Below are 11,347 nucleotides of genomic sequence, written 5' to 3'. Positions count from 1 at the left end.
TTTATTATAGCATTTTTTGATTTATTGAATTTTTATCATAACATTTTATTTATTTCAATTAATATTTATGGAAAAAAATTGGACCTTCTAAAATTTTAGGCCCCCTAAAAATTGGGACCCTGTGCTGTAGCACTTCTTGCACATGCACAGGGCCGGCCCTGCCTCCTCGTCTCTAGTCTCACTAGTTGGAACCTCCACCTCAAACTAAGTTTTGTTTTTCACCATAGTTTATGATTCTTTAACCTCCAGATCTTTGCACTTCATCCCCATACAAGTCTCATAAAAAATAACATCTTTGTTTGTGATAAATTTTAATCTTCCAGAATCCATCTTCTACAGTTTATAACTCTTCACCTCTTAAGGATAACCAATGAAGACACATTTCACAACCCTAACATCAAATTTGTTTTGTTTGATATGAGCAAATGCCAAAGCTCCAAAAATCTTCAAATTTGAGTAGTATACCAGTTTCCCACTCCAAATTTCCAAAGGTGTCTTGAAGTTTATTCCTATGGGTGGACATCTGTTAATCAAGTAAGCTATTGTAGCAACAACTTCACTTCAAAAACTCCTTGGTAACCCATCTCCCAACAATATGCACCTCACTTTCTCCATAATCATTATATTCATGTGTTCAGCTAAGTCATTTTGTTAAGGTGTGCTAACAACGATTCTATGCCTCTTGATACTATGTTTTTTTTTTAAAAACTCATTAAACTGGTCTAAAACAAACTCCATGCTATTGTCAATTCTTAGAACATTAAACCAAAACTTGGAAAGGACCAAGCAAGCCACCAAAGATGGCAAAGAGGCCTCACCCTTCAACTTGCCGAATGGTCTCCTATAGCGATCTTCATTCAAGACTGAAGCCTAAACTAAGGGTATTTTGCATACTTATATAATCACATTTTGAAGCTGGGTTATATAATCACATTTCACACCATTGTTAGAAATAATTCTAAATTCTCAACATCATTATTTAACATGATACTACAATTAAACAAGTTTACAGATACAACCTTATCTTTTATTTTATTCCTCAAACCTATGTACATATCTAGAAGGTCATATCCATCTACAAAGAGAATACTACTACAGCAGATACATAAGGCAAACTACTTAGGAGAGAGTTTGAGGTTTATCTTATTCCAAGATACCTGCTCAAGTTACAGAAGTTCATCAGGTTCATAATTTCCAATCACACAGCACTTCCTAGCTTTTCCAACCATGATTCTTGATCTGATGCATCAACTTGATTTCTCTTTTTTTGTTTTGTTTTGTTTTTTTCCAACTAGTTCAGTTAAAGAGTCATTGCCTCTTGACATCTAGTTCCTCCGTTTTCGCGAATCTTCCACGGATTCTTGGTTGACTGTCAGCAAGTGCCTTCCTGCAAGCATACTGAAACCAGGCAACATTGTTAGAAGCCGAGTTTAGAATCATTGAAAATGGAATCTTTGAAATTTTGCAAATTGCATACATGGTTAATCATTCTATATTTACCTTTATTTTCCTCCCAAAGTTTCTCCTTGTCTTCTTATTCCTATATCTAGAGAGTTTTTCTTGGCGTTGCTCACTCGTACAGTTGGTGTGAAGAAAAGGCCTCTCGAGAGTAGATTGGCCAACACTCATGTTACCGTTTCCAAGAGTCTGTCATAAAAAAACAAAGTCAGTCATACACCAAATCTCGCGCAGATGGCAAAAAGGTATATAGTATAAAAAATCAGATTTAGTTAGTACCCTCTGGAGCGCTGCACATGATGCATAGCTGTTGGATCTGGGTGGATCCAACGTTGCACCCATATCCAATAGCTCTGCAACTCTTGCAACGCTCCAGAAGATCGGAATCCAAATAAGAATGTCTCTCTTTATAAACAATACTATAGTTTACCTTTATATCACCTTCACTAAACGCCCTCCGCATGCCATAAACCGCATTGAAATCGATTCCAGGGAAATCAAGGAAAGCAGGCTTCATCGCAGCTCCATGCATCCAATCCATTGAACTCAAACTTCCCGAACTAACACTCTTTGGTAATAGTACATCAGGAATCGGTTTGTTTTCTTGAACCGAATTCTCCTCGATGTTCAGAGCAGGAATCTTGATTTCGAGAATTTCAGATAGAGGTGACTCTATATTTGCCTTTTCCAAGAGATCTTTTTTGCACTCATAGTATACCTCACTTAAAAGCTGTTCATTTTGAAGTACATTTTCAATATCAGAAGATTTTAGACCCTGAGACGACATATCTTCGCCACAAGATATCATTGACATGGCTTGCATAGGATCAAGGTCCATCTCCGGTTCTTCCATAATCGTCTCAGGCGCTTTGAACAGATCTCCCTCTACAAATAAATCAAATTCCGACATTGCAGATGATTGAACAAGGTCACTCTGCATCAAAACACAGATAAAAGAACAATTAACAAATAACTATAGAAAGACAAAAGACACAATCGGTGTTGAATAATTAATCAAAATACGAAATTATCGTAACTTTTTCTCATTTTAATTAGTATTATATTTATGAAAATAATTGTAACAACAACTATATGTTGTCTTTAGAAAAATCCAACAGAATGATTCAACATAGCACAGAAGGTTTGCGTAAACGAAAGGCGTGAATACAAATTCAGTTGAACCTTCGCATGATTGCAAATTCAAAGCCCATGCTTCACCGAAAAAAGCCGACTTTGAAAGAGCCCACTAAGTGTTGATGGCTGAAACATTGAAACTACAATCAAACATTAATCCAACTTCAAGGTGTGACCAGAGAGGCTACACAGAAACAAGTATCAAAATATAATCCAAATCCTCTGCCATACATCTGTGAAGTCTCTCCAGTCGCACCTCTTAAATTGGATTAATGTAACAGCTGAGATATAACACCATCAGCCGTTAAATTAATCCAACTTCAAAGTACGGCCAGAGAGACTGCACAGGTGGCAGAGAATCTAATTATCTAAGTCGATCAAAAGATCTTAAGTTACTTCATGTCTTTAGAATTGTTCCAAATTGAGTGACCAAAAGACCAAACAACACTAACATGAAAACAAACCCACTAACACTTTTATCTATTATTGTTAAACAACAAAAACAGAAGCAAAATAGCATGAATTCCTCTTTTGCAACCATGTATTTAGTGCAACACAAAAGACCAAAAAGAAATTATTAACTTAAGCATTCACAAGTCCTTTTCCTCCAAACTTTTTTCCATAATAAAAAAGAAAAAAAAAAAGGAATAAAATGACTTTTTCTTCTTCAATAAACCTCCCCTTAGTGGGGAAGAAAAAGACAAACACTCCACTAAGAATCATTCACACTTGAAAACCATAATATTAATATAAATCAATCAATAGAAAAATGGAAGAAAAATGAAAGAACACGGAAGTATCACAAGAAAAACACTTTCCATCTTAATCACTTTTATTTTTCCTTTTGTAACACTTTTCCAGATCCAGCACTTAAAGCTAACTCTAGCTGTTTCCACTTGTGCTATGAATATATATGTGGAAACATTCTGAATAACTCATAATTAATTTTTAATTTTGTTTTTCTCAAGCTTGATATTTTCAATCAACAAGTTCATGATGTGAGAATTGAAAATTTAGAGTAATTAAACTTAACCTTAAAAATGATCATGATTAATTTAAATATAACTCAATATATATAGAATTTGAGATGAAAAAAGTTTCTAAATTTAGGAAAATGAAAATTAAGTACAAATATGGTTATATTTAGTTGAACAATTATGTTTTATTAGAAAACTATTAGGAAAATAAGAACATGGAATTAAACAAAAAAGAAAGATACAAAATTTCAGTTTTCTACATCTTAGTGAAAATTCATCAAGAAAATGCAGCTCAAAGGAGTATAGAAAGAGTAAGAAGCAAGATCAAAAGATTAAAAATAAAAAATAAAAAATGTAAGAAATTGGAAATAGAAAGAGAGAGACAAAAAAAGGTACCATTGAAGCATTGGATTTTTGAGTCATGCAGTACTCTTCAAGTTGTTGAAACTCATGGGAGTAATTCTGTAGGTAAGGGAAGAGAAGGCCAGTTTCTGCAAACATTTTCTTAGGAGAGAGAGAGAGAGAAGAGAGAGAGAGAGTTTCAATGAGAAACACAAAAGGAAATAAGACAAACACAGTTTCACATGAACTAAGAGAGAGAATGTGTGTGAAAATTATGAGGAAGGGGTTTGAGGTTTGATGAATTTAAGACAGCATGAAAGGGAATTTATATCATATAAAACTTTATAATATACTACTATTTCAACATCAAAATACTATGCTATTTATTTTGGGTTTCATTTTTATAGACGGTGTATGACTTAAAAAATAATTATAATAAAATTTAATACTTTTGTAAATATAATTATAGTTAATTGTTATTTTAAAGATTATTTATATTAACTATATGAGTAGAGTATACTATATTGTATAAGTAAGTAATTTTAATTTAGTAAAGTCTATTTAATTATTCTATGTTAAAGAAACTTCAAATTAATAATTTTGTTGATTAGATTAAATTTATAAAATTTTTATACAATTTTAAAATAATTTAATATTTTATTAAGAGTATTGCCAATTATTATATTAATACATAAATACAAATAAATAAATTTTAAATATTAAATATTCCATCAACAGCTATCTCATTTATTTTATTTTATTAAAAAAATATTATTTAACGTTGCATATAGTTCTAAAAATATAAATAAAATATTAACTATAAAATTTTATTATTACACACATCTAATTTTATAATTTTTCATACATCATCATTAAACTAATTTAAAAAACATTCAACATAGTAAAATAAATCAAACAAGATTTATAAAGATTTTATATTTAAAAAATTTTAAGTATAGAACTTCCTTAAAAATTTTAAAAAGATGTTTATGTCTATTTTATTTTAAGAAGTTCTGAATTAGTCTTTGATGCACACTAATGATTATTTTTTTGTTATTAATTTTGTGAACAACATTTAATATATATATATATATATATATATAATTAAATATAATAAAAAGTAACTTAATTAATATATATCAGGTGAGTTAAGTTAGTATAAATTATTGATTTAAGTTTAATTTTTAAAATTATACATCAACCATTTAAGAAAAAAATTTAATTGGAATACACTAACGGAGTAAATAAATTTTACATCGTCAATAAATCACATCTATTAATTAGTTAGAGGTGTTTAACTTTTATTTTAATTTATTTTAAAATAATATAATTGAATAGTTGTAATGTATTGATAATGTAAATTCTTTTACACTAATAATGCATAACAATAAGTTAATGTATCTATCTTTATAGTTTTGTTTTTTTTTTTTAATAATTTTGTATGCACATTTAAATCACATACAGAAATTGTAAATTAAATGATGATGTATTTGACATTTAGCATTGTAGAATAAAATAAAAAATGAAAAGGTGATGTAAGAAATAGTAAAATAAAGACAAATGTATGAAAAGGACAAGATGATGTTTTATAATGCAGTGAGTGACCCCATGTCTGAATATTAAAACAAAAGATAAAATGTAATAAAATAATTGCAAATTGGAGCATATAGAATAGAGATGAAGTGAATGAAGGCAATAATAATAGGTATGTGTGGACCTTAGAGATGTTGGTGGGGTTGGAAATGAACAGTTTTCATCACTTAGCACTGAATAGTCATCACTCAGCCAGCAGCAGCTGAAAAACATACATAAATATCTTTTTTAATATTATATATTATAAGATTCACTCACTCACTCACATGTCCATATCTACGCGCTCACATGTTGCCCTTTTCATTTTTATTTTCTCTCTCTCATGTTACCCTTTTTTCATGTAAGTATATAACTTTTATGTACATGTTCGTAATGATGCTTTTTTCATGTAAGATATTAATATAACCATTAATCATGACTTGTACTATATTTTTTAATTGATTAGTGTCTTCTTCTTTTTTTAATGTTTTTTTGCTACTTATTTTCATTTATAATAATTCATCTTTAAAATGTTTTTTTACTATAAATATATAACTTTTTTGTTTTTACTCTTTTGTAAAAAATTATCTTAATTTAATCATATATCACATGTATATAATATAGTGTTTCTATTGTTCCATGAATCTCATCACATTAAGTATGTTTAAACATATGACCAATATTGATACAGAGATCTACTATCAAATGATTCAATTAATTCTAAAATATTTTGTATTTATTATGAAACTATATAGCATTTTTACTATCCTTCTCGGAATCTTTGATAAAAATTTCAGTAAATATATAAATTTATTATTTTTTCTCTCTTTCAAAGATAATTTATTTATTCTTTTAAGAATTATATAACAAAATTATTTCCTACGTATACTTTTTTAGAAACAATATAAATTTTGTATTTTTTTATTTTTCATAAATCGTTGATAATTTAAAAAGATATAGTATAATAGTTTTAATTTTTATTCTTTCAAGTTTGGTAAAATTTCGTGTTAATAGCATGTTATAAAATTATATAATATTTTTGTCATCCTTCAGTGATGGTTGATAAGTTCTTCGGCAACTCTTTAACATTGAAGTTATTACGATCAAATGTAATATTGGTCTTTTATTTTTGTATCTTACATTATTTATTTTGAATTTTAATATTATATTATATCTTATTAAACTATCAAATATCCATAAAGGATAGAAAAATAATAAATTTATATTGTTTTTTAAGAACATAAGAATCATCCTTGATGGATAGAAAAATAATGAATTTCTTATATAGTTTTGAAGAATATATAAAATATCCCAGAAGGATATCAAAATAATGAATTTGTTATATAGTTTTGCGCAATAAATAATTTCTTTTCATCAATTAGAAAAAACATGTATGATATAGTTCTTGAAGAATTATAACAAAACTAATATTAAAGTATCCAAATTAGATGGGCAAACCATGCAGTTTTACAAAGGATTCAATCACTTTGAGGCTATTATAATATGCCTTTAGAGGGGAGAAATAAGTGTATTTATCGACCACAACCATAACTACGGTGAAACCACTAGAGGAAGAAAGGCCAATGATAAAACCCATTGAGAGATCCTTCCACATTTTGGTACGGATTGACGACGGCTTAAAGAGATCGGTTGAAGCAGCAATGGAAGACTTTGCTTGTTGACATACCAAACATTTATATACAAACAAGAAAATATCATTGGCATTGAGCACAAATAGGGATTAGGTTAAAGAATTGATTTCTGATTATGGTGTTTGGAGACAGACTTCTAGCAAAGAAAGTGATTAATTTCTTCTTCATTGAAAACTTCGGTAGGACCAAGTGAAAGTTTTTGCGCACGAAGTTGGATGTTTCCAAGATCCTTCAGTAGAACAACAACTCAAACAAGGTACTTTTGGTATGATTGAGAGAAGATTAATACGAACAGAAGCTTGGAGCAAAAATTTGGGTCTAGGAAGTCAATTGGTTCAAGATTGATAAAAGATCTCATGATTTCATCAATTTTTAGTGTTCAACTATAACAGAAGGAAAATCTAGATTCAAACCTGTTGGCTTAAGCACCGTTTGGATAAAGGTTTTTAGTGTTGTCTTGACTGTCCATTGTATCAAAAACTCTTATATATTAATTTATAAAATAGTGGAAGACCTCATAAATTTTTAGTGGTTTGCCATTGAAGACTGGTCTAAGCGCTAGTAAGGACGAACGCACTGAATTAGTATAAAATTGGTACATAAATCTCCCTTTCCTTGTCTCTTTTAAAATTTTAGTTGAGATTTGCATGACTAAGTCTTTATCACTTTCTAAAATCACATGTTGTTAGATTTTATCGACTTATAGTGATTTATTGTGTAAGCATAGATTTGTGATGCATTTAGCCATTTGAATATTCTTTCTAGCGATTATAACCGTATAAATTCTTAATCTAGTTGATGCATTTCTTGGAGACTCACATGCTCTTAATGCCATTTACAATTGAGTTGATGCATTTCTTGGAGACTCACATGCTCTTAATGCCATTTACAATGAAGTTGACAAGAATATCTTCATAATCATTAACACTTGCGCCAGTGTCAGAGAAGCTTGCTAGTGTCATCTCGCCCTTGCGATATAGACTTGTCTAACGGATGAGAAGAGTCGCCCTTCACATATTTCTTGAGGTATCCCATAAAAATTTACCTCAAGAAATTTAAGTCAGAAACTAATTATTTTACTTATAATTCCTTAACCAATAATATACATATTATTAATCATGTTTTGATACTAAATTATAAATATATTAACCAACATTTACACTTATTAACCAATTTTATTTTACTAGTTAATATTTTTTTTTATGTTTGAGAACTCATATCTAAGTTATGAACTATATTAACCAATTTAATAAATACGATTAACCAAAGTTTGTACCATATATATTGATTTTTTATATCAAAATATATATTAAACAAACTTTGAGTTGCATTAACCAAATTTTAATATTTCCTTAACCAAAATAGTTTTAGAAAAAAATGTATTAAAAGTATAAAAAAATGAAAACAATATTCACGTATTTGTGAACAGTGTCTACGATGTCGGTATAACATTTGGTGTATGAATATCATTTTTCTTAAACATATGACAAATATTGATATAGAGATCTACTATCAAATGATTCAATTAATTCTAAAATATTTTGTATTTATCATGAAACTATATAGTATCATTTTGGACATTGAGGACAATGAAAGACTTTTCTTGTTGACATACCAAACCTTTATAAGTAAATATCTTTGGACATTGAGGACAAATAAGGATTAGGTTAAAGAATTGATTTGTGATTATGGTGTTTGGAGACTGACTTCTACCAAAGAAAAAGATTAATTTCTTCTTCATTGAAAACTTCGGTAGGACCAAGTGAAAGTTTTTGCGCACGAAGTGTGATGTTTCCAAGATCCTTCAGTAGAACAACAACTCAAACAAAGGACTTTTGGTATGGTTGAGTGAAGATTAATGCGGACGAAAGCTTGGAGCAAAACTTTGGGTCTAGGAAGGCAATTGGTTCAAGATCGATAAAAGATCTTATGAATTCATCAATTTTTAGTGTTCAACTACAATAGAAGGGAAATCTAGATTCAAACCTGTTGGCTTAAGCACCATTTGGATTAAGGTTTTTAGTGTTGTCTTGATTGTCCATTGTATTGTATCAACAAATATGTATATTAATTTATAAAACAGTGGAAGACCTCATAAATTTTCACTAGTTTGCCATTAAAGACTGGTCTAAGCGCTACTAAGGACGAATGCGCTGAATTAGTATAAAATTGGTGCATAAATCTCCCTTTCCCTGTCTCTTTTAAAGTTTTAGTTGAGATTTTCATGACTGAGTCTTTATCACTTTCTAAAATCACATGTCGTTAGATTTTATCGACTTATAGTGATTTATTGTGTAAGCGTAGATTTGTGATACATTTAGCCTTTGAATATTCTTTCTAGCGATTATAACCGTATAAAATCTTAGTCTAATTGATGCATTTCTTGGAGACTCAAATGCTCTTAATTCCATTTACGATGGAGTTGGCAAGAATATATTCATAATCATTAACACTTGCACCAGTGTCAGAGAAACTTGCCAGTGTCATCTCGCCCTCGCGAGTTAGATTTGTCTAACGAATGGAAGGAGTTGCCCTTCACATATTTCTTGAGGTGTCCCTCCTGTATTAGTCTTTCGATTTCCTTTTTAAGCTGATAACAATATTCATTATGGTGTCCTTTGACTTTATGGAACTTGCATAATCTTCCCGATTCAGAACCCATCACATCCACATTTAGAGCATGAGCCATGGTGATGTTGTGCATGTGGAGAACCTCGCGCGAGATCTTCTCACAACAAGTAGATCAGGGCAATGTATAATAGAACTGTCAACAACAGAAGCTGAATACATTGCAGCCTTTTGGTGTAGAACACAAGTACTGTGGATGAAAATTCAGCTGAAAGACTATCATATTAAGCAAGGTAACATTCTTATCTTATGTGATAACACTTCAACAATTTGTTTATCTAAGAATCCTATGTTACACTCAAGGGCAAAGCATATTGAGACTAAACACCATTTTATAAGAGATTATGTTCACAAGGGTATTTTAAACTTAAAATTTATTGATACAGATCATCAATGGAATAATATCTTTACCAAACCCCTTACTGAGAAAAAGATTCATATTTATTTTGAAAAATATTAACAAGGGATTATGTCGAAAATGAGAAATATTTTTGCCTCTGAGAGTGTATATAAGACTATGAGAAATGAAATCTGAAGCGTTATCCTTCTGAAAGACTAGTTTTATTACTCAAAATTGATTTTATTCAAATTCTCATCTGAAATAATAGAATGACTAAAATTCGAGGAAAAACAAAAGTCATGTAAAAGTTGTTGAAACTTTGAGGTATGACACTTGTCATGCATGTAGATATCAAAAAAATTTAGGAGACTTTTGAGCTGCTCTATATCTTGGGAACATAAGAAATATTTATCCTTTCACTCTCCTAAATCATTAATTGATGGCCTATTACTATTTTTAATTGTGGAGGTTTTCAAAAAGTTAGTCTTAATTGTTAGAACAAGAATTGTTCTGATCAAATTATCTTAGTTTTGATGATAACAATGTATATGAATTTTGCTTAAGATAATGTGGTACTCTAATCCAATGCAATTTCCTTTTCAGGAAATATATAAAGAGTATGCACAAATCAGCGCTCAGAAGCTTTGACTCTGAAGGTTCAACATGCAACATCAGAACATGGTCTGGCAAGACATCAGAAGATGGTAAAGCAGAATCAGAACATGGTCTATGGAAGCATCAGAAGGACTGGAGTTCAGAAGCAGAAGCACTGAAGTAAAGGTATCACGCTCAGAAGCACTTCAAGGTCAGAAGATCAGAAGATGCTTATGCACCAAGCTGTTTGTACTCTGATGATATTCAAACGTTGTATCTACAAAAGATCAATCAGAATCAAGTACAAGATGGCAGGCTATGCTGACTGACAAAAGGAACGTTAGAAGCTATTAACGGCAACGTCAGTAGTCACAGCAAAAGCAAGGCTCGAGGTAGTTGACAAAAGTGTGAAACATTAAATGCAATGCTGTACGGAATACGCAAAGCATTAAATGCTCCCAACGGTCATCTTCTCATGCGCCTATAAAATGAAGTTCTGAAGAGAAGCAAAGGTTAACGAAACTGCATACAACTCTTAACAAAAACTTTGCTGAAACGCTATTCATTTTGAAAGCTCTCAAACTTCATCTTCAACCTCACTTATTGCTGTTGTAATAATATAGTGAGAGTAAGCTTTAAACTGTAAGAGA

The 11,347-nt window shown here is 30.3% G+C and overlaps 1 protein-coding gene across 2 annotated transcripts; it reads right to left on the bottom strand.

Moving 5' to 3' along the window:
- Window positions 1-943: 943 nt before the first annotated feature.
- On the bottom strand, window positions 944-4,224 carry LOC131596148 (zinc finger protein CONSTANS-LIKE 12-like). Of its 2 annotated transcripts, none has more exons than XM_058868727.1 (4): window positions 3,966-4,224; window positions 1,889-2,392; window positions 1,501-1,647; window positions 944-1,398 (listed from the first exon to the last, which is right to left on the bottom strand). In XM_058868727.1, the coding sequence occupies exons 1-4, from the start codon at window positions 4,068-4,070 to the stop codon at window positions 1,309-1,311; spliced, it is 846 nt and encodes a 281-aa protein (XP_058724710.1). In that variant the 5' UTR covers window positions 4,071-4,224; the 3' UTR covers window positions 944-1,308. The 2 variants fall into 2 exon arrangements, with proteins under 2 accessions (XP_058724710.1, XP_058724711.1); XM_058868728.1 differs by lacking the exon at window positions 3,966-4,224 and adding an exon at window positions 2,641-3,936.
- Between the last annotated feature and the right edge of the window lie 7,123 nt (window positions 4,225-11,347).

Source organism: Vicia villosa, linkage group LG4, assembly GCF_029867415.1.
Source record: "Vicia villosa cultivar HV-30 ecotype Madison, WI linkage group LG4, Vvil1.0, whole genome shotgun sequence".
In the NCBI taxonomy this organism is placed as follows: domain Eukaryota; kingdom Viridiplantae; phylum Streptophyta; class Magnoliopsida; order Fabales; family Fabaceae; genus Vicia; species Vicia villosa.
Note: the sequence above shows the minus strand (reverse complement) of the source record. Positions and strands in the feature narration are given on the sequence as shown.

Coding starts and splice junctions, on each gene's coding strand:
- LOC131596148 (XM_058868727.1), bottom strand. CDS start 4,070: ATGTTTGCAGAAACTGGCCTTCTCTTCCCTTACCTACAGAATTACTCC. Junction 2,393..3,965: donor AAAAATCCAATGCTTCAATG/GTACCTTTTTTT, acceptor GTTTTGATGCAG/AGTGACCTTGTTCAATCATC. Junction 1,648..1,888: donor TTAGTGAAGGTGATATAAAG/GTAAACTATAGT, acceptor TTTTTATGACAG/ACTCTTGGAAACGGTAACAT.